Raw genomic sequence first — 23,233 nt, 5'->3', positions numbered from 1 at the left:
TCGGTATGTTTTCCATATCAAACTGAGAAGAAGAGATGCAGCCTTGATCAAACTTGCGAAGTCTGAACTTACACGGAGAAGATTCAGGACTGAACTGTGTGTGGGCTACTTAATATTGAGGAAAAGCCCCAATCAGAGAGGCGAATGTCTGCAGCCCCGCCTCCGTTTTCAGATGTCTCCGTCCTTCCCCATCCACACTGAGACGGAGCAGCAGCGTTTTAGAATGAAAACGGCCTCTCCAGCGTTTTCGAAACGCTCCGTTTTCGGCGCTCGAGAACTCCGGCGTAGTGTGGACGGATGGCGTAACCGTAGCAAAACTTATGCGTTTTCAAACTAAAACGCATTAGTGTAAACGGGGCCTAAGTCTGTAGGGGTGCTTTCACACCTGTAGATCCGATTGTGTGTTCTGAAACGGGGATTAAAATTGTTTCAATGTCGTTTTTTGTTCTTGGTGCGAATCACTTTCACATGCATGGCAAAGTTTCTAAACAGACAAAAATTAATAAAACAAGTCACATCGTTATTTTAAATCATGACAATGAGACATTATAAGCAATGAAAAGGTGTGCTTTAATTTTAAACAGGGACACCCACAGACATAGGGTGCTTTCACACCTGCCTTATTTAGTTTGGTTGAATCGCACTAGAGTTTGTTTTCCCTCTTGGTGTGGTTCATTTGGGCAGGTGTGAATGCAGCATTCGTACTCGAGTGCGCACCAAAAGCAGACCAAGACCACCTCTTCAACCATGGAGCGGTTCGTTTGTAGTGAGAATATGTTTTGTACTAAAACAGACCCACCCTCTAGTGTTCAGTATAAATGATTGAATAAATATAAAATAAAAATAAAAACCTTTATCTAAAGATATTGGATTTTTTTTACACTTGATGCATTCTATCATCACTGATGTCAATATTTTCTGTGGTAAACACCAGAAAATATTCTATAGTTTTAGGTCTGCAGCAACCAGTGTAACACCCCATTCACACGGGGCGTCAGCGTCAACGCTTCCCATTCACTTTGAATGGGTGACGTCAGGCGTTGCTGAACTGCATTGTGGATACGTCGGCGGCGCTTCAGAGGCGTTGCTCACTGCAGAAGTTGGGACCAGCTCAATTTTTTAAAGGGCCGACGGAAGTGTCAGCCAATGAGATCGCTGTATGCAAATACACCAGCTAGACAGTGGCCTATTGCTGACTGAATTTCATTGGCTGATGCTTCTATGACGATTGCTACAGCCCCACAGACATGTGAATGGGGTGTAAAGCTAATAATATGTACTTACATACTTTTGAATGGTTTCAAGTACAACTTTTAGTATGTAATTTTGTGAAACTATTAATTAGTATTTAGTAAAAAATTGTTAAAATTAACCATTTTGTTCTGAAATTGATTTTATTTTTTTCCCCCTTAACCTTTTATACACCATTACCCCAAATTTTAAGGAGACAAAAAGAGCTAATGATATTCTTTTCAGCATTGGATACTTCTAAGGGAAGGAGATCTGAACACATGTAAGCAGACTAATAAAAGTACCATGGTACAATCTGCAGTATGTAATCTCATTTGAGTGTGTGAGTCAGGAGTGTGAAACTTTAGACGTGCTGCTTGGCTGACAGAGACACCCTGTCACCTGCTGCCGTTGCATAAGCCAGCAATATGTGTGTAATGTCGAGCATGAGCGTAATGTGGGCTGTGTCACTGGCAGAGAGTGTGTGTGTGTTTGTGTTGTCTGAGCTGAAGGGTGTAGCTCTGTTCCTGTAACCTGATTGTAATGCAGATTTTTGCGGGTTGATAATGTGCTGCTCAGGATCCAGAAAGTACAGCCTCTGCATGGTTGACATACTAATTTTACTTGAGCCTTTGCCTCCACGTTTCCTGCTGTGTGCGTAAACTTCTTTTCATTCAGAGTACGGTATTAACAAATAGCTTTTGTTTATGGGTATTCAAACTTGTACATGCTACTAAAGGCACACAAACACACACAAACACACACACACACACACACACACACACACACACACACACACACACACACACACACACACACACAATCCCTGAGGGTGCATTGCTGACTAGCCCATACTGTCCCCTCATACCAAGCTGCTGAGGCCTGAAATACACTGGAATGTGTTTACAATGGTTTACATACATGTTCATTTACACTACTCCCGGGAGAGAACAAATGTTGGTTAAAAAATATGTGGATGCATGATACATTAACAGTAGAAGTATGTTTACTAATAATTGTAATTCACCGTAGATGTATTTATTTTTATTATAAAAATGGTATTATTATTAGTTTATTTGTATTCTTTATTGTTTTAATGTTAATGTAGGTGCATTTGAAACATAATATATAGATATATATATAACTTGAAGTCAGAATTATTAACGGAATTTTTTTTTTTTTAACACATTTCTAAATGTAAGTTTTAATGTCAAATTTCTTATGACTTAAATTTCCCTTGGAATAAAACTTGACGCTTCTTATTTGATGCGTATATAGCAGTGCTTGTTATAATCCATGTATCTGTACACTTTTTTTTTTTTTTTTTTTTCGTGAAAAAAAGGAATTTGCCTTCAGCTGCTTATTGACATATGTTAATGTATGCGGCTCAATCTACCAGAGCGGAGCAGAGGCGGTAAAGGTTTTGGAAAGCAGCAGCACAGGAGAATTATTGGTGGAACATTAACAATATTCATTATATAATATATACATTAATATACATTATATACAATATACATTAACAATAGAAGTACTTTGAATAATAATAATTGTAATTTACCATAATAAATTTATTTGTATTCTTTATTGTTTTAATGTTAATGTAAGTGCATTTTATATATATATATATATATATATATATATATATATATATATATATATATATATATATATATATATATATATATAAAGTCAGAATTATTAGTTGAAAGGTTTTTGTTTACCACATTTCTAAACGTAATAGTTTTAATACCAAATTTTGTAATGACTTAAATTTGCCTTAAAATCAAAATTGACTCTTCTTATTTTGATACGTATTTAGCGGTGCTTGTTATAAACCATGTATCTGTACACATTTTTTTAAAAAGGAATTTGTCTTCAGCTGCTTATTGACATGTTATTGTATCCAGCTAAATCCACCAGTGGAGCAGAGATGGTGAAGGTTTTGGAAAGCAGCAGCACAGGGGAATTATTGGTGGAACAGCTTTTAGAAATGTCATGCCTCACAATTATGACTTGCGTTACTGTTATTGAACTAAATTAAATCAACACTGAATTGATGTCAACAATGTTTTTGTCTTTACATTTTCATTGCTTATGATTTTTATTTTTGCAAAATTGACATGGAAATTGAAGCTAACAATGCAAGTTTGCAACGTTTGCTTGATTTTCCTGTTTAATTTTCGGTCTGCATGGAAATAATCTGTTATGAATAAAATGGATTAAATATTTCAGTTTTGACCTGAGTGTTGGATTAATATCATTTGATCAATTGTACAGTTAGATGTGCTATATTGGTTATGGTCTCAGGTATAGTTCCTTAATTCGCTGGTTTCTAGGCATGGGACGATAACCGTTTTCAAGGTATACCACAGTTTGGAAAACTCAAGGGTTTAAAACAGTCATAATTTTCTGCAATACCGTTCCTAAGGTATGTGTATGACATTTTTTATTTACTTTTTTTTTTTTTTTTGGACAACAGTATCTTCAGCAGAAAAAATATCCCAAGATACCGTTTTAAATTGTAAAAATAAAAGTCTCGTATTCATTTCGCCTGGCATGTTAACTGTTTCAAAATATTTTAAATGCTACTCAAATTAAAATTTATTGTGCTCAAAAGGGAAAAACGTTTTTATTTATTTATTTATTTATTTTATTAATTTTTTTACCCAGACATTTGAAAAAAAGATCTTTTAGAGCAGTAATCACAATACCACGAAACCATGATAATTTTATCCAAGGTTAGCATATCAAGAATGTTATATCGGCCCATGCCTACTGGTTTCACATCAGTTTGATTACTGGTCTAATGTTGTTGTACAATAACAGTAGCAAGTGTGACCGGTTTTTGTGTGGTATTGGCAGAATAAGCATTGCTTCCTTCAGTGGTTAGCTTGTTTTATGTGTTTTATTGCATCCGTTGTAAGGCTAATGATCATCTTTTATAGTATCAGTGGGTGTTCCTTGTTTTTGTTGTAGTTGAGGTTGTAATGTCTTGAGGTGTGTATGTGTGTGATTATTTCTCTTGAACTGACAAGTGTACACGGCTCTTTGGCTGCCGGCCAGACTCCCTTCCGGACCCAGAAGACACCTTGTAATCCGGTCGGGAACAAGTAGTGGCATATGGAGTGCAGAGGAATTGGGGAATAATGTGAAAGTGCATGCAGCCTAAAAAACATAGTGGTTGTTGTCACAGTGAAAATCAACAGCGCCTGGTGGCACGGTGGCGCAGTGGTTTGCACTGTCACCTCACAGCAAGAAGATCGCTGGTTCGGTTCCCAGCTGGGTCAGTTGGCAGTTCTGTCTTGAGTTTGTATGTTCTCCCCGTGTTGGCATGAGTTTCCTCCGCGTTTTTGGTTTCCTCAAGTCATTCACTATAGGTGAATTGAATAAACTAAATTGGCTGTAGTGTTTAAAGGATGCTGGATAAGTTGGCGGTTCATTCCGCTGTGGGGACCCCTGATGAATAAAGGGGCTAAGCCGAAAGAAATATGAATAAATGAATGAATGAAAATATATCATAACATTTGAATGGCCTTCAGAGGAGAATAATACGGATAATCAGACAGTAATGTAAGGACATGCCAATCTTTACCCCTCAGTCATGTGGCAGAAATGTTTGTTGTATCAAGCACAATTTCTGTATGCATTCCAGAAACCTAAATTCTTTAGTACTTAGACATTACATAACAACATAAGTGGAAAGTACATAACATTCTGAGAAATACCCTGTTCAAGAATGTAAGGATGTTATTTATGTCCATATGATGAGTTTCTTTCCTCTTGTCCTCCAGGTGTTGAGTAGTTGGTGATCATGGCGTCGTCCTCAGTGAAAGTAGCTGTGCGAGTGCGGCCTTTCAACAGCCGAGAGACAAACAGAGGAGCCAAGTGTGTGATCCAGATGCAGGACAAGAGCACCTGTGAGTTCAGTTCAAACACACACACACACAAACACACTTGTCTTTAATATTATACCTTCTATGGCTGCAAGATACTCAGAAAATATACGATATTATTGAGTGTTTCTTTTTTTTCTACAACTATAGTTTATATTTGCATTTTTTTTATTGCACAACTTATATTTCTCCTAATTTAGATTCTCTTTGTTGTTTTAAGGTCACAAGCAGTTGTTTAAACTATATGTTAGAGAAAAATATTAAATACAAATATGAAATAAGAAGAAAAAATCAAGAGAAGCCAAAAAAAAAGATAAAAAGGAAAAATTTTATAGGCTGTAGTTTATTTTTGCAATATTTAGCTTGAGGTTAATTGCTATCTTTCAATTTCTAAATATGTTTGGTGACTAAAATAGTATTTTATTAAATATATCGGTTTAATTAATCTGTTTTGTTTTAATGCACCAAAATACATTGCCTTTAATCACTGAGAAATTGATCAAAATATTTTCAAAATGGGGTGAACTCGATTATGCTGAGCACTGTATACTGTAATTACCTTCATTATTTTGTCTGCGTTGTGCTTGGATACAGTTAGATGAGAACTTGAACTCTGCCTTATCTTCGTCTGCTAAAAGAACATTCCTTTCATGTGAACGCACAAATTCCACACGTTTTAATCACTGTAGTTCACAGAGGTGCTTGACTTTTTTGTGTGTGAATTGTGAGTTATCACAAAAGAAACCTGTATAAGTGAACATGCATCAGCTTGCTGGTTTGTTTATAAACTTTTTTTTTTCATATGAAGAACTGCACGTCATTTGTTTTGCACAAAACTAGTGCACGTTCTATGGAAATTTGAAGTCAGTGTGTTTGTATTACCTGCCTCATTTGATGCTAGCTAGGCCTCTAACAATAATCAATATATGGACTTATCTCATAACACATAGACATGACCTCAATCATTTTTGGCGATGCAATATTTATCGCCCATACATAAAAACCAACAACATTTTAGCTGATTGTGCAACATCTCTATCTCTATTGGAGGTGTCTAGGTGAGTATGGTTAAAAACACACTATAGTATTTACTAGGGTTGGGCAATGGTGACCAATTTGGCATCATTTGATGTCTTAAGCCTGGTTTATACTTCTGCGTCAAGTGGCCGGCGTAACTCACGGCGCATGCAACGCGCGTAGCTGTGCATTTATACTTCTGCACGCTGTCTCTGTTGTTCTGCATTAACACTTCTGAAAAGCTAATTGGCAGTGAGGTGTAAATGTTCCTCTGTGTCGAGTTTCTTCGCTGGTGTTTTGCTTTTTACTGAACACTTCCTGAATGTACAAGTGGCTCAAACTTGCTCATTTTGAGGGAGGAACCAGCGGACGTACAACAACTTTAACTATGAGGTAAACACAAAACAAAACTTTCCATCCGGAGCTCCTTCACGGGACTCCACACTTGTTAACAATCACTCCATCGGGGTCGCACCATTCGCGCGGCTCTCTTTCCCGCTCTACCAAGCCGACCAATCACAGAGCTTGCGCTATGCGTCGTTGCGCCGTGTAGTTACATTTTTTGAGAGGTGCACGTCAGCGATTGCCACGGCGTAGGGCTATGCGTCAACGCCGTAGCATACGCGTGCGTTTGACGCAGAAGTATAAATCAGCCTTAATGTGAAACATTGCGATGGACGATGGCATCGTCGTCATAGGCAGGGGGTGAGGGTCGTTGTTAAATATCAATTGATTCATAACGAATTAATTAATTGTAGCCTACCGTTTTTTCTACCTGGCCAACATGGTCTTTACTTTAACCATAGCCAAACCATAAAAGTTACACACAAATTACTACCTGTCATCACTTTTTTCCCATGGTACTCGGCAGTGATCTGTGTCGTTCTAATGGCTTTTCCCACCCAGCTGGTGTTAGAGACTTCATTTGGAGTTCACTGTAATTTGTATTGCGATTAATGATAACTTCCTTATTTTATTATTATTATTATTATTATTATGAGGAAAGAATACTCAGTAAGGATGCTAGGACTTGACTGTTTTCGTCGTATATGCGGCCAAAATTTTATCTATGCGACCTTAAAATATATTTGGAAGCATTTGTGCAGTATTTTAGAGCTATAGTGTCGCTATACTACTATAGTACCGGTAAACCATGCAACCCTATTTACTGCATAACTAAATTATGTAATTTAATGCAATATAATATATTAGACTATTAAAAGCCTTTTAAATAGCTGATATAAATCGTATTTATAATATTTATTAAACAAGCACTACAGTATTTAATCTTTAAATTGAATAATGTGTTAAAGAATGTTCTTAGTCTTTCCTTCCAGAAATGCAGGTACTCTGTGTTTTGTAACCAAGATAACAGTAAAAAAGAAATGGAAATAAGCATTTGTTAATTATAAACATTATAAACCCATTGACTTTTATTTTGAAATGTATACATATAAATGTTTTTTATTTGCAATATATTGTCTTTGTTTAATAATTCACAACTGAAGTGAATATTGTTATACTCCACAAACACTACTTAAGGCATTGATTATTAAGAAAGTTACTGTTTTACGCTTATGCATTATACAATACACTATAATAACAGTATATCCATGTAATAATGCATATGCATTATGGGATCTTGAAAACTCTGCAATTTAACAAAGTGGTTATTATTGACATTTTAGTTGTTTAAAACAATATACTGTGTATGAAATAATTTATACGGAATTAAATTAGCTGAATTTAAATAACAGAAAAGGTACCACAACACCAAGTTCTGACAATATATAATATCCAAACTATTAAAAATTCAATAAAAGTCACGTTTTTCAAGATCAAAAGTTGTTTAAGGAAAAAGTCAAGCTCCCAATAATGCAATTCAAAAGCATAAATAAAATGAAAAAAGAAATACACAAACTACAAAATATGAAGTTCACAGATATTTGTGTAGTCTACCAAATACACAAGAGCGTGGCAATCAAGTTTAGTCATTGCAATCAGCTCAAAAAGATCAAAAGATCCAGCAGAGTTTGAGCGTTTGTAATGTGTTAAATCTCACTCCACACTTTTGCTAGTTTGTCTCCATGAACTTTTCCATGGTAATGTCCAAAAATACCTCCGTCTCCACCCACACGTTGAAAGAGGGGGAAATTCTGAGAGTTTGGAAACACGCCTCTCAAACCACAGCTCTAAACCACTGTAAAATCCTGCCGTTTGCACTACTGACTGCCAGACCTCACATTCCCGTCTTCCTCTTACAGCGTCTCCACTCCAACCTGCAGCTGTATTCGCCTTACTCTTCTGTATTCCTCTGCCTCTTTCTCGTTGTGTTTTATTGATGTATTTATATACTTTATTGAAAGATTGGGCTTTGATTTAAACAGAATACTAAGCTTTTTCATTGGCCTGGCATTTCAGTCAAATACAGGATCTATTTTCATCATCTAATAAAGGATACAATAAATGAGACAAAAGACATACAATACTATAAAACTAATAATACTGTAGTTTATTTTTCCACCAAAATACGATACACATGTGAAGATGCTTTAACAGCGCTGATATATCTAGAATATTGTTGGGCATTCAGCCAATCAGATTCAAGAACCAGAAAGAAGTGTTTGATTATGCTGCTGGTTTGGTTTGGCTGCCATGTCATCCTCTCTGAGTATATAGCATAGTTTCTCTGAGTCATGTAGAGTCTCTCTCTCTGTCTCTTTCTCTCTATCTAAAGAATCTGCGGGGCTGGCAGTCTGTTTGGTTTGACCCCCCTCCAACACAAACACAGGGCTGTTTGAGCTCAAGGCAGCAGTGCTCTATTGTTACCCAGCAGTGCTTTATTCTGCGGGGCCCTTCTCCACCCTCTGGCTTCCTTTTAATGACTCTGCTCACGAGTTTCACTTTTACACTTTCTAATATTAGTGTACATCGAACTCAGTTTAAAAAAGAAAGACACTTATCAGAATTGTGCTGTTTCCAAACTTTTATTTCCTGTTGTGGCTGATATGTGTTCAACATGCAAAGAAAAATGGATAAGACCAAGGAAGCACTTTTAGAAGGAAGGTTTCAGTATAAAACAATTAATGTCGCATCACCAAGCTGATGTTTTATTCGAATTTGATACCGCATGCCAAATGGAAACAAAAAACCTCCGCATTTCGTGACTCGGGTGGTCCTTCAAAGTAATCAAAATTCACTGTTTACATGGCAGACTCTTAATCAGAGTATTGTCTTAATCATACCAAAATCGTAGTATTGGTGTCTGTGTAAATGTACTCAATGAAAGTGCCAGATGATGTCGCAAGCTGTCAGACACTATGCATTCCCATACCTTTAAGTTGATTCCATGCGCCCTCAAATGTTTCATCAAGTTTGACGGTTTTCCCCCTTACGTGCAACTTTTGTAAAGCGTCTGCTTCACGTTGTTGTGTCAGAATCCTTGTGAAATATATCCTTATCCTTGTTATTATCCTTATCTTTAGCTTTCTCTACAGATTCTCAATCGGATATAAGTCAGGACTCTGCAAAACATTATTATTTTTTGCCATTTCCTGTGTGTTTTGGGTATTGTCCTGCTGAAATGTCCCCTGGTGCCCAAGGCCAAGATTCTGTTGTTATAAACTTTTAATTTTTTTTATTTTTTTGCTCTTCTGAGTGTGGTGATCTTTCTCACTTTTGCATCATTGTAGTAATTAAAGCCATCAGGCGGTCATAAATCAGAGCAGAAATGTTTCACAATGGTATTAAATGTTGCATCACAACATTTTCACAACATCACAAGGCTGTTCAAGAGTTTGTCCCTAGACTTTTACATTTAGAAACACATTTACATTTTATGTCCCTTTAAATCAGGGGTGTCCAAACTTGGTCCTGGACGGCCCCTATCCTGCGTATTTTAGTTCCAACCCCAGTTAAACACACCTGAACCAGCTAATCAAGCTCCTTCTAGTTATACTAGAACACCAGGCAGGTGTATTAAGGGAAGTTGGAGCTAAACTATGCAGGACACCTTCACTCCAGGACCAAGTTTGGAAACCCCTGCCTTAAATTGAGTCTTTTTTTTTTATTAAGACCTTATAAATATCTTTTAGAAGTCAAGAAATTAAAAAGCCATAAAACATGCACAAACTCTTTATTTTCTGTTATAGTTGTCTGTTTATCACTATAATAGTTTACCCAATAAAGTCACTGCTTGTTATCAGTGACACTGTAACAATAAGTGTACTTTAAAAATGTACGTTTTGTATAAGATGTTTTGTGTGGTGTGACATTTCAGTTTTCTATGAGTTTTTGTTGCGGAGAGGGCCTGGTGGGGATATGGTGTCAAAGGTCATTCTAAAGCTACTGACAGTAGTGTGTCTGACAGGGAAGAGTAGTGTTTGCAGAGCTGGAGTCTTTCCAAGATCATTATGATGGCTAGACCAGCACTGAGTTGACAAGACTTGGACGAGAGTCTGCATAATTTATGATGTATCCATAGACACATTTCATATGGATGCAAAACATCCAATGAATGGGGTAAACAAGTATTGCACAAATAAATCAATGACACAATCAGTGTTTGTAAAGCAATAAGGTTTTTTTCATTTGTAAAGCACTTGTCACAATTCACATTCATATTTAATGAGTTTATATAGTTCATCTTATAAATAATCAAATTATTCTGATTATTTTAAGACTTAAGACTTTTAATTTTACTTTAAAAACAATAAAAATATAATTTTTTTACATAAATAATTTTATTACATGACCATTACCAATGCTAAATTAGTGTATTTAATTATGTATATGTTTTATAGGTATTACTAATCCCAAACAGCCCAAGGAATCACCCAAGAACTTCACCTTTGACTATTCATATTGGTCACACAGCTCGGTAAGTCTCTGAATATTTCATGTTGGAAATGCTTCAATTATAAAAACTTCATTACTTTTTTCTTGTATGCTGCTTATGAGATAATTTCTCCCCTTAAGTAAGCCTTGCATGCCTCCCAAGTAGTCTTTAGTGAAACTTCTGGAGAGAGATTTGTAGAGATAAATAGATCAATACGATCATTAATAACTGCTATAAACTCAGGATTTAGTAGTAAGGAGTTAAAACGCCAAGGTGGCCTAGACATTAAAAAGCCTGGAAGAGCCAGATCAAATGTAACAGCGGCATGATCTGAAATTACAATAGTATTACAAACACATGAACTAATCAATGGAAGCAAATTATTATCAACCAAAAAATAATTTATACGGGAAAAAGAGTGATGGACAGGAGAAAAGAACGAGAATTTTTTTGTATTCGGATTTAAAAAGCGCCAAACATCAGAAACAGCATATTGCTGCATAGAAAGCTGAATGATCCTACTAGATTTAGACTGTGTGTCTGGACGATGAGCGGTCTAGAAGAGGGTCTAAACAACAATTAAAATCTCCACCTGGAATTAGTTGGTTTGAATGTAAATCAGGGAGGGAAAACAAAATTTTTTTTGAAAAATGCATCATCATCCTAATTACAGGGCTCAATATTGCGACCATTTTGGTCGTATATGCGCCCGAAAATTAATCTATGCGACCTCATAATATATTTGGGCGCATTAGTGCGACTGCAGATAATGGTTGTAGTGCGACCTGTTTGGATTTTTTTTGTAAAAACGTGCTGAATCGCTCTTCCCTGCTTCTATATTGGTTCATATTAGCTGTCATTCACTCAAGGTATTCCGCTGTCAGATGACAGGGAAGGAGCTTTTATGACCACGGGAAATGCAAACGGCTGAAGAGTAAAAACTTAAAGCGCACAGGTTTGCAAACCCCACCTAAAGTTGAGGCGCAGATGAAAGCGATCATGACACGTCACTAGGTGAATAATGATCCGCCAGCTGAGATCAATCGGGTACGCGCTTCTTGGAGAAGGCGCCCGAATCTCCATGTGTTGCATTGACTGCGTGTTCAGCGCAAATGTCCGCTAAAAGTCAAATCTAATACTGTACATATCATCGCCAAAGAAGCTCGCCTTTACTAAGTTTACACTGAAACTGCGGCTCATAACAAACAGCGGTATTGCGCCGATAGTTAGCGCAAGAATCTTGCGCTGCCTGCTCATAAATTGGGTCGGCTGACTCGCCTGCTTTCCACTAACACAGAAAAATGAAGATCATCTCAGACTGAACCTTTAAATTGACACAAACTGAGACCAAAACTTTTAAAGAGTGATAGAAGTGAGACTTTACTTACTTTCTTTTGTCTATTCTTTTTTGAGGTGTATATTATTTTTATATTTATTTACTGATGACTGCATTCAATTAAATGATGAAAGCTGCAAAGATTTATTATAATCTTTTGTTTGTTTTGTTGCAGAAATATTATTTATTCAATTGACATGCATATAAAAACAGCAGTACAAAATCAATATTTCTTACTGCAATGCTTCATTTTTGTTTGATGCAAACTATACAATTATTTTTCATAAAGGAACAGACTTTTTATAGCAGATAACCTACATTCATGCACATTCAAGGCAGTATCATGAGAAATGGAATTCATTGTTACTATTATTGTCATTTTTTATCATCATTAATATTCTATGGCCTAATTATTAGACATTCATTTTGGAATTATTGCACACAAATATCAATGTCTTCGCAGCATTAGTTAGATAGTTGTTTCTGGTTTTTGTCAGTCCTATTAATGTTGTTTTAAAATACAATAAATCCATTAAAAAACAATTTGCAGGGGTGCTCATTCATTTTTGGTGGGTGCTCCTAAATTTTTTCTGGTGCTCCTAAAAATTTTTTGGTGCTTCTAAATATTTGAAGTTGGGAGCACCGGTGCTACCAAGTAAAAAAGTTCATTTCGAGCCCTGTAATTAGGTCCATATCCATTAGCCAAAACCAAGCAAGCTCCGTTTATTTGTCCTCCAGAATAATAAAATGCCCATTAGGATCCGAAATAACCTTAGAGACAGAAAAGGGAATCGATTTGTGGATGAGAATAGCTACACCTCGGTTAATTATATAAACTTGTCAGTATCACTAGTTTTGTTTTTTGTACAGCGATTTAAAGCAGATTTATAGAAATATTCACTGTGATAAAAAGTCAAACCATAATGGACTCTATATCCTTGTTATCCTTGTATAATAGATATAAAGGCCAAAGTCTAAAGACTATTCATCTCAACACAGTTGAAAACGCACTGTTTTTCAGGAAGAAGACCCATCCTTTGCATCTCAGAGGAAGGTTTATCAGGACATCGGCGAGGAGATGCTGCTTCATGCTTTTGAGGGTTATAATGTGTGTATCTTCGCTTATGGACAGACGGGAGCAGGGAAATCTTACACAATGATGGGGAAACAGGATCCAGGACAGCAAGGCATTATTCCACAGGTATGAAGATTAAAAATCTAAAGCTAAATTTGAACAGTGCACAAACGATAACATGCATCACAGTGTGGACAAGCATTTTTTAAAAACAAAAGAGGGAAAAACTTAATAAAAACACCAGTGCAGGTGTGGACATGACATTAAAAATTGTGCTTTTAGTCCAAATGAACCAATGTGTTTAGGACCAAATGAACTGAACCACAGGTGTGAAGCACCCAAAAAGATGACATGCACACCGCTGGGTAAATTAGAGGCTACTTGACAACCCATGTCGCTATGACATCATTTTTTTGGGTTGATATACAAACCAGGCTTTAAATGTGCACTTAGTATTTTGTTTACCTATTTTTTGCCTAATTAAAATAATTTGCACAGCAAAATGAATTGGACTTAGAAGCTGTGTCGGGAATGGGAGATGTTTTTACATATTGTTCTAAAATACTACTTTTTTTATTTTGTTTTGTTTTAACATACTGCAATAACGAAATGATAATAATGAATTATGTTCTTGCATCATGTTTTTGCATATATCACTGCTACATGTGGGCATAAAATATGTATTTAAATTAAAATCCTTTTAAAATAAGATTATCTTAAAGTGTACCTCTTAGAATGCAATAATCTGCTACAACAGGTAAAGATATTAACCAGCATCAGATAAATACTGCAACAAAAATTACATCAATATTAAATTGACCCTAAAAAATACTGTACTTTCCAGAACTTGCCACTATATGTCTAGTACATTTATCATGATCTGTACCTAATAAAATATTTCATTTATTAATTTTTGTGAAATGACAGAAAAACACACACCGTCGTAAAAACAACACACTAAATGAAACAAACGGCTCGCGATTACAATGAACAGCAAATCAATCAGCAGAGTATCAGTAACGCACTTTTATTGGTCATTTTTGTAAATTGCATGACTTGCATACCTCTTGAGTTTCATGCCAGTAATCTGGTTTGCCATATAATGCAGTGAAGTATTGCTCGCGCGTGTATGTCTGACTGCAGATACATGAACTAGCAGAACGTTTTTCTCTCGCACTTGAACCCCATCTGACAGATAATAACGGCTTTAGCATACAAGTTGTGTGTCACAAAAACACTCTGTAATCCATTAAAAACGCTATTGAAACCAATATTCTGGAGCGCAAATTACCTATTGTAAACGCTGTAATCGGAAGTTCTAACCATTCTACGGGAAGGCACTGATCGCTATGGCAGCTTCCATGCAGCAGCCAAGAAAAACGTCTATAACAGTGGTCAATTTTAGGAAAAAAAAATCAGAATGCGCATATTCTAATTCTAAAACGCAAGAAAATTATGTACAGTTAAAGTCCGAATTATTAGCCCCCTTCAAATTTTTTCCTTCTTTTTTAAATATTTCCCAAATTATGTATAACAGAGCAAAGAAATTTTCACAGTATGTCTGATAATATTTTTTTCTTCTGGAGAAAGTCTTATTCGTTTTATTTCAGCTAGAATAAAAGCAGTTTTTAATTTTTTAAACACCATTTTATGGACAAAATTAAAGCTATATTTATTCTCGATAATCTACAGAACAAATCACTGGTATACAATAACTTGCCTAATTACCCTAACCTGCCTAGTTAACCTAATTAACCTAGTTAAGCCTTTAAATGTCACTTTAAGCTGTATAGAAGTGTCTAGAAAAATATCTAGTAAAATTTTATTAACTGTCATCATGACAAAGATAAAATAAATCAGTTATTAGAAATGAGTAAGCAAAACTATTATATTTAGAAATGTATTGAAAAAATCTGCTCTCCATTAAACAGAATTTGGGAAAAAATAAACAAGCAGTCTAATAGTTCATTGGGGCTAATAATTCTGATTTCAACTGTATATAACGAATATAACGGTGTATTGTAACGAAAAACTGTATATAATGATCTCTCTCACTGTGTGTTTTCTCAAAGATGTGTGAGGATTTGTTCAGACAGACGGCAGAAAACACTGACCCTGACCTGTCCTTCTCTGTAGAGGTGTGTGTTTGTGTTCATCTGTGTGTTGCTGGTTCCAGTTGTTTTGGACATTCATTAATACATGCATGACTTCAGGTGATGAATCATTTTGTGAAATCCAACTTTTTTGTATTGTGTGTTTCTTAGGTGTCATATATGGAGATTTACTGTGAGCGGGTTCGAGACTTGCTAAACCCAAAAAGCAAAGGCGCTTTAAGGGTCAGAGAGCATCCTATCATGGGCCCATATGTAGAAGACCTCTCCAAAATGGCGGTTACCAACTATAGTGATATTGCAGATCTCATGGACACCGGCAACAAAGCAAGGTATATTGTATGCTGTATAGTATATACCAGTGTTTCTCAACTGGTGGGTCGCGACACAAAAGTGGGTCGCGGGAACATTATCAGTGGGTCGCGGAGTATGTGGTCAAAAAAAAAGTTACATTTTTTACTTATTTTGCTTATACCGGACTTTTATTTTGAAATGCGTGCGCGACAACCCTACCGTTTGGCATGTGAAGTTTCATTTAATTATTGCAACAAATATGTTAAAGCACAAGTACTACCCCGAATATGTGAAGTATGGATAAATATATTGACGACAAAAAAAACTTAAAGCCTCAGTGTCATGTGTAGTGAGATGCTCTCAAAAGAGAGCATGTAACCTTCTAAATTAAAACAACATTTAGAAACCAGAAAACATGTTTTATTAACAATTTATTATCAACAGTATTTGTCGTTTTTACTCTGTAATATTTCTATAATTTGATCCATTTTGTTAAATGACAGCAATAAAATAGTGTTTATTTGTAAGTCTTGGTGAATTTCTTATGATCTGTCATTACTTGTTTATGTTAACAAATAAATACAAATTAAGTATAATTCCTAAAGTTGTATTACAGTTCCTAAAAATTTGGGTCGCGGCTTGATGACCATGTAAAAATGTGGGTCCCATGGCCAAACCAGTTGAGAACCACTGGTGTATACTATATACTGTACTTGCTAGCTATTAATCAACGCTGACACAGAGCTGCTAAATAATGCAAATTACACACATGCAAAAGAAAATTCTGCAGAGAAATCTACAATTTTTGTTTGGTTTAACTTAAAAATAAAATATCTAAAATTAGCATAATTCAAATAAATAATTAAAATCATGGATTATTTGAATGAACTAATATAAATAAGTATATAATAAAAATAAATGAGTGAATAAATGAATGATATAAATAAAGCATTAATACCGCTCTGTAGGTCTATTAGAGACATTAATAAATATTCCTAGCAAATCTAATATATGTTGGAGACATGCTTGTTACATAAATGCGCTAAATCGCACTTCAGCAGTGTTTATTTGAGAGCGCACAAGAAGATCTGCGCTTGAGCGGCGTATATATGAGGGCATGCAATAAGTTATGTGCACAAGCAGAGGAAGTTGGCATGCAAGCAAAGAGATTTGCATGCTGTATGCTATTACATAAATGTGATCTCGACTTGTAATACTGCGCTCACGACATTTGCCATTAAAATAACGCCACAGGTAATTGGTAGATTGGTGTAAAAAAAAGGCCTGCTGCCACAGCTGGACAAAATCCTAGAGAAAACACTGTGTGTGTGTGTGTGTGTGTGTGTGTGTGTGTGTGTGTGTGTGTGTGTGTGTGTGTGTGTGTGTGTGTGTGTGTGTGTGTGTGTGTGTGTGTGTGTGTGTGTGTGTGTGTGTGTGTGTGTGTGTATATATGTGTAAATATGTATATGTATATATTGTATGTGTATGTGTGGATGTATATATATATATATATATATATATATATATATATATATATATATATATATATATATATATATATATATATATATATATTTTTTTTTTTTTTTTTTGCCTTAATATAGTCAGAGAAGCTATTATGGTCAAAAAACAAAATCCTAAAGGAAACACTATGTAAATGTGTGTGTGTGTGTGTGTGTGTGTGTGTGTGTGTGTGTGTGTGTGTGTGTGTGTGTAAATATGTATATGTATATATTGTATGTGTATGTGTGGATGTGTATATATATATATATATATATATATATATATATATATATATATATATATTTTTTTTTTTTTTTTTTTTTTTTTTTTTTTTTTTTTTGCCTTAATATAGTCAGAGAAGCTATTATGGTCAAAAAACAAAATCCTAGAGTAAACACTATGTAAATGTGTGTGTGTGTGTGTGTGTGTGTGTGTGTGTATATGTATACTTTATGTATTATTATTATATTTATTTATTTTTGCCTTAATATAGTCAGAGAAGCTATTATGTTCAAAAAACAACTCAAAACTTTCTCAATCTCATTCTTACATTTTATTTATTTTTATTTTTTTAAGGACGGTTGCTGCCACAAACATGAATGAGACCAGCAGTCGCTCTCATGCCGTCTTCACCATTCTCTTCACCCAGCACCGACACGACCACATGACCAGCCTAGACACCGAGAAGGTGTGTGAGGAGAGATTATTTACAGGGTTCCCACGCTTCTTGAAAATACTTTAATTTCAGATCTGTACTTAAGAAAAGAAAGAACTTAAGAAAGTACTTAAAAACAAACACCGGTCCTTGAAAATGCTTAAATTAAATTTGAAAGTTAATTTCTTCATGGTTTTGTTTCAAGAATTGTACTCAATTGTCAAAACCAGAACAAAAAAATTGAGAAATTCTTGAATGAAAAGTCCTAAATTTAAATTTTGTACAATACCGCTGACAAATGATGCACATTTAATCAATGTTTCAGAATTTTCTTGGAACAAGACTGTTTCAAACAGTCTAAAAATTACTCTGAGATTTTTTATGTAAATATTAAGTGTAAGTGAAATGCGAAGTACAGTAAGGACTTTCATGCTGCATATGCTAGGGTATGCATTACAAATCTGCTTGATTTAAAATGAAAAGTGTTTGTCCTGCTGTTCATGAAAGGGTGGTAACTCTGTTTCGACAAAATGCTGCTCTTTGTTCTTCATTTCTCACTCTGGTTTCTGCTGCTCAGGTGAGCAAGATCAGCCTGGTTGATCTGGCTGGAAGTGAGAGAGCAGACTCATCTGGAGCCAAAGGCATGAGGTTAAAGGTGCGTCAAACAAAGAAAGAGTTTACACTGAAACCAAATACTGTCATCGTTTAGCCATCCCCATTCTAGGTACGTGTTGATGTCTGACTGTGAGCTGAAGCGGTACATTCCTTTAGATCCGCTCACACTAGACGAAAATGAGTCTGACAGGAGCTGTCTGGAGATCAGTTTGTCTAGCATCTTAAAGAGATAGATCACCCAAAAAATAAAATCTCCTTTTAATTTACTCACCCACAGGTCAGCCAAGATGTAGGTGACTTTTTTTTATTATTCAGAAGAACATTTAAAGGGCACATTGTTTACCCCTTTTTTATGATTTAATATTAGTATTATGGTTCTTCTGAGAGTGCCAGTTTAGGTTCAGTTCAACACACAGTTCAGATGTTTTTATTATAATGTGTTCAAAAGTGTTATTTGGGGGGCGTGTACACAGTTTGCTGTTTTAGGGGCGTGTAGCTTCACATGAAAATTAGTTTGAAATTCCCGCCCAACGTATCAAGGGGGCGGAGCCAAGAGCGACACGGCACACCAGACACGGACATTCGCATGTTTAGATGGCACTTTGGTAGAGATCAGCGTGGGACTAAATATTGAATCCCGCCAGGTTCTAGCCCGAATCCGACCGCTCCCGCTTATATTCAGGATGTGTTGTCCCGCTGCCCGACTCGCCCTGTTTTCTACCCGCCGCGCCCGTTTGTGTTGTGAACAAAACCAATGAAAAGTACACATTTGCAAACCTACCGAATGCTGATCTTGTGTTGAGCCCGAATGAGCCTTACATCTAAAAATAGAGCAAGGGTGTTCCTCTAGCGACACACGCTGAAAATGGCGGACGTGAAACGACAAACTGAGGATATGGTGACACGCGCCAGTCAATAAATATTGGTGGGCGGGGGGATCGCACTCCTACGTAAAGTTGCGGTCGATCTAAAAACTGCTCCAATTGGTCCACCGTATTTATGTTGTTAAATTGAAAAAAAAGGACTGTGTTTGTTTATTTCACCCCAATATAATGCTCTATACACTATACTTATACACATGTCTGTCCAGACAACTTGAAAAGTAGATTTTTCACCATAGGTGCCCTTTAAAGAAGATTTTGAGCTGAACCCGTGATCCTTGGTGATTCATATAGTGGCAGCCAAAGGTGATAGGATTTTTAGATCAACAATAAACACTTTCAATGAGTCTAAATCAATAGCTGTGCCTCCTGATGACTCGCGTAGGTCTTGTGAAATGAAACAATCTGTCCGCTTAATAAAATTGAACATTATTCACAATTTTATGCGAATGTAGTCCGGTTACTTTTGAGTCGAAACAGAATGGATTTTTCTCGACAGCTCTATTGATGAGTTGAATTAATAATGCTTGGCATGCTGCTGGGTTAAATACAATGTTGAATTTGGGGTTAATTTACCTTTTAACTGGTATAAAGTATTAACAGATAATCTAAAAGCACTGCTTTCTTTTGTATAGGAGGGAGCCAATATTAACAAATCTCTGACAACACTGGGTAAAGTCATCTCAGCGTTGGCAGACATGGTAAGAGCTACTGCTAGCGTTTGTGCTATATATGAACTATAAGTTTGTCTGCAGTTTAGTTCTGCAACTCATTTCTCATCTACGTCGCTTTCTCTCCGCTTGTCTTTCAGTGTTTTGTATTAAATGTTGAATTCTTTGTGCCGTATTACAATAGGTTTCTCCTCCACAGCACGGCTCAAAGAAGAGACGCTCCGATTTCATTCCCTACAGGGATTCTGTGCTCACGTGGTTATTGAGAGAAAATCTAGGTAAGTCTGTTGTCCCATTCTGGCTGTAAACAGAAATAATACAGTGTTATAAATCTGTTCGTGCCATGAAGGACAGTCTGACGGATGCTGAAGCAGAATCACAAAGACATTTATGTTTAATGAAACTGAGCAATCTCATTTGAATTTAATGTGGCAGTCACCAAAACTGCACAGTTAGGATCAAAACCTAAAAGGGGCAGTTTCAGAGAGTTATAAAACATTATTTGTGTGGTATTTTGAGCTGAAACTTCACACACTAGGGACATTAGAGACTTATTTTACGTCTTGTATAAAGTCGTCTCTTTTAAATCACTGTTAATGCTGATCCTGGCTGAGCTTGAGTGTTTGTGTCTGAAGGTGGAAACTCCCGCACAGCCATGATCGCTGCTCTGAGCCCGGCAGATATCAATTATGAAGAAACACTCAGTACCCTCAGGTAAAATCACACCACAGTTCTTTTCTAAATACATACTATTTTTTTTTAATCTGCACATACTATTTACTGGGTCCCTGTTAGTCTTGTAATGGATCGCAAATCTCACGGTTTGGATCACACTGCAGTTTTTGAGTCATGGATTGGACCATTTTTCGGATCAGAAAAAAGGGAGCAACAAATGTCAAATACTTTCCATTTATGCAAAAATATTACTGCAAACATAACATGTAATTGTTATAAAAATCAAGAAAAAAACTGCTGAAAAAAAAAAAGAAAAATATTCAATACAAAAAATTAGCTTTGCTACTCTTGCTGATAATGCTAACTATAGAAATCTAACGTCTTCTACAACAGATCATATTTATTTTCAGTAAATGACTCAATAGTTCACACATAATTCTTCATGCTTCATTTTAGGTGGATCATTTTTGAAAACCTATTCAGTGACATAAATTTGATGGTTGTTTGTCGCCACCTATTGGTTACTTAGTGTAATTGCTACAACATTCACCAGCATCAAGTTCCATTAAACAGTGATTTTAATCTTTAACATAAACATCAGTGTTTATATCTAAACTATAAAATGTTCCCTCAGTACTGCTGTGTTATTTAATTGTTTGTATCGAACTTAAAAAGTGTAAAAACTAAATCTCTCTTGATCAAACACAGATTTGAAGGATTAATAAACCCATGCAAATCATCATAATTTTTCATTCAGGTTGCGCAGGTTTAAATTGAGATTGTAATCTTTTAATGTTTAATTGTGCAGCTTTACACTGAATGCATTAATGCAGGCTAAACAAACAGTAACAGAAAACACCTTTAATTATTAGCCCAAAAAAGCATTTAGGTCCCACCACAACTTTTTCTGTCATTGTTATATTTTACAGGGAAGCCAAAATGCTTTCATACACGTGATTTGAATGACACGAGAGGCGATCTTTCTGCAATTGTTAAAAATGTTGGATGAACCTGCATATTCAAACTAAGTTATTCATCTGCAAGTTATGTGCCTTCTGATCCATACGGATTACAGATGTTACTCTCCTAGACCCTGTGGATTCCATAGCCTTATAAAGGGGTAGTTCACCCCCTAAAATAATGCTAATTCTGTCATAATTTACTCACCCTTCACTGGTTCAAAACATATTTGAGATTTTTTCTTCTGCTCAACATAAAGATATAGTGGAAAATGCTGGTAGCTGGTCTCCATTGACTTGCATAGTATTTTTTTTCCTACTGTGAAAGTCTATGGGATCAACAGAAGAAAGAAACTTATAAAGGTTTAAAACCATATAAGGGAGAGTAAACGATGAGGTCCTTTTACTTTTTGGGTGAACTATGCCATTAAGTTCAGATTCATGTTAATGTCTTACCTGAAGAACTGTTGTTCTTGTGCATCTTTAACTAATGTATGTTTAAAAAATTAAAAATGGATGTAATTGTACTTTAGTTAAAATATTACATTAAAAAAAGTCTAGAAAAATTCTCGAAAAAATGCAAGGTTTATTATTTTTCAAAACAAGTTCTTTTAGTCAAAATATGTATTAGAACTGTAATTTGTAATTTTTTTTTTTTTTTAATGTGTCCAAAATGTCATCTTACACTGCAAAAAATGTCTTATTTCTAGTCTAAATATATAACAATTCCTAAATCATAAAGCATTTTCCAGCCAAGCAAAATATGATGTCTGGTTTTCAGAAATAATAAGTCAAAATTAAGTGAGTTCTGCCAATAATCTGCCAATGAGCTAGGCAAAATAATCTAGTTATAAGAATATATTTTTTACATCGTTGGTAGATCATTTTTGCTTGTTTTAAGGGGAAAAGCTCACTATGTATCCCATTGTAGGTATGCAGACAGAGCTAAGCAGATCAAGTGTAACGCTGTCATAAATGAGGATCCAAACGCTCGTCTTGTCAGAGAGCTTAAAGAAGAGGTGAACAGACTGAAGGAGCTGCTTCTGTCTCAGGGACTCAGCAACCTTATTACTGCCTCAGGTACACACACACACACACTCAAAGATGAAAACTTGGTAAGACTTTACTTGATGAGGTGTTCATAAGACTGTCATAAAACCTTTATAATTATAACCTGACACATGCAGATTAAGATTTTAGGCATGCTTATAACAACTGTTATTAAGTGTCGTTTGCTCAGTTTTGTCATTTTTAAATGCAGAGATGGCATTATTTTTGTTAACTTAACATAAACACTTGACATACCTTGTCATGACAACTTGACATTATCAAGACAATATAACTTGTCATAAATCTGTCATAAAAATTGTCATGAGGCATAATAATTGTGTTTTTCTGATCACATTTTCAGTAGAAAAGAAACGGTATTGGTCATTAAGAGTCATTACTCAAATAGTTTTAGCAGTGTCGTTAATATTAAA

The 23,233-nt window shown here is 35.6% G+C and overlaps 1 protein-coding gene and 1 long non-coding RNA gene across 51 annotated transcripts in view; one reads left to right on the top strand and one right to left on the bottom strand.

The window, feature by feature from the left end:
- The window catches only part of LOC147844522 (uncharacterized), a 69,916-nt gene that overhangs the window by 17,356 nt on the left and 29,327 nt on the right, over positions 1-23,233 (bottom strand). The window lies entirely within an intron of this gene.
- kif1ca (kinesin family member 1C, a) overlaps positions 1-23,233 on the top strand; it is a 55,807-nt gene that overhangs the window by 10,266 nt on the left and 22,308 nt on the right. For 26 of the 50 annotated variants that reach the window (XR_015491941.1, XR_015491940.1, XR_015491953.1 and 23 more), the window contains 11 exons: positions 5,022-5,147; positions 10,943-11,019; positions 13,335-13,514; positions 15,461-15,526; positions 15,653-15,831; positions 17,873-17,984; positions 18,529-18,606; positions 20,083-20,148; positions 20,303-20,396; positions 20,754-20,832; positions 22,684-22,832. Coding sequence is in view for 10 of the 50 variants with exons in the window: in XM_087254376.1 (XP_087110502.1) it covers positions 5,042-5,147; positions 10,943-11,019; positions 13,335-13,514; positions 15,461-15,526; positions 15,653-15,831; positions 17,873-17,984; positions 18,529-18,606; positions 20,083-20,148; positions 20,303-20,396; positions 20,754-20,832; positions 22,684-22,832 (1,186 nt within the window). In the remaining 40 variants the exon portion in view is untranslated. The remainder of the gene's footprint in view (positions 1-5,021; positions 5,148-10,942; positions 11,020-13,334; positions 13,515-15,460; positions 15,527-15,652; positions 15,832-17,872; positions 17,985-18,528; positions 18,607-20,082; positions 20,149-20,302; positions 20,397-20,753; positions 20,833-22,683; positions 22,833-23,233) is intronic. The other 24 variants (XR_015491965.1, XR_015491962.1, XR_015491967.1 and 21 more) reach the window with 1 other exon arrangement.

The sequence above is a fragment of the Danio rerio genome, chromosome 5 (genome assembly GCF_052040795.2).
Source record: "Danio rerio strain M-AB ecotype USA chromosome 5, GRCz13ab, whole genome shotgun sequence".
In the NCBI taxonomy this organism is placed as follows: domain Eukaryota; kingdom Metazoa; phylum Chordata; class Actinopteri; order Cypriniformes; family Danionidae; genus Danio; species Danio rerio.
The sequence above is the reverse complement of the archived record's forward strand: the minus strand, read 5'-3'. Positions and strand labels throughout refer to the sequence as shown.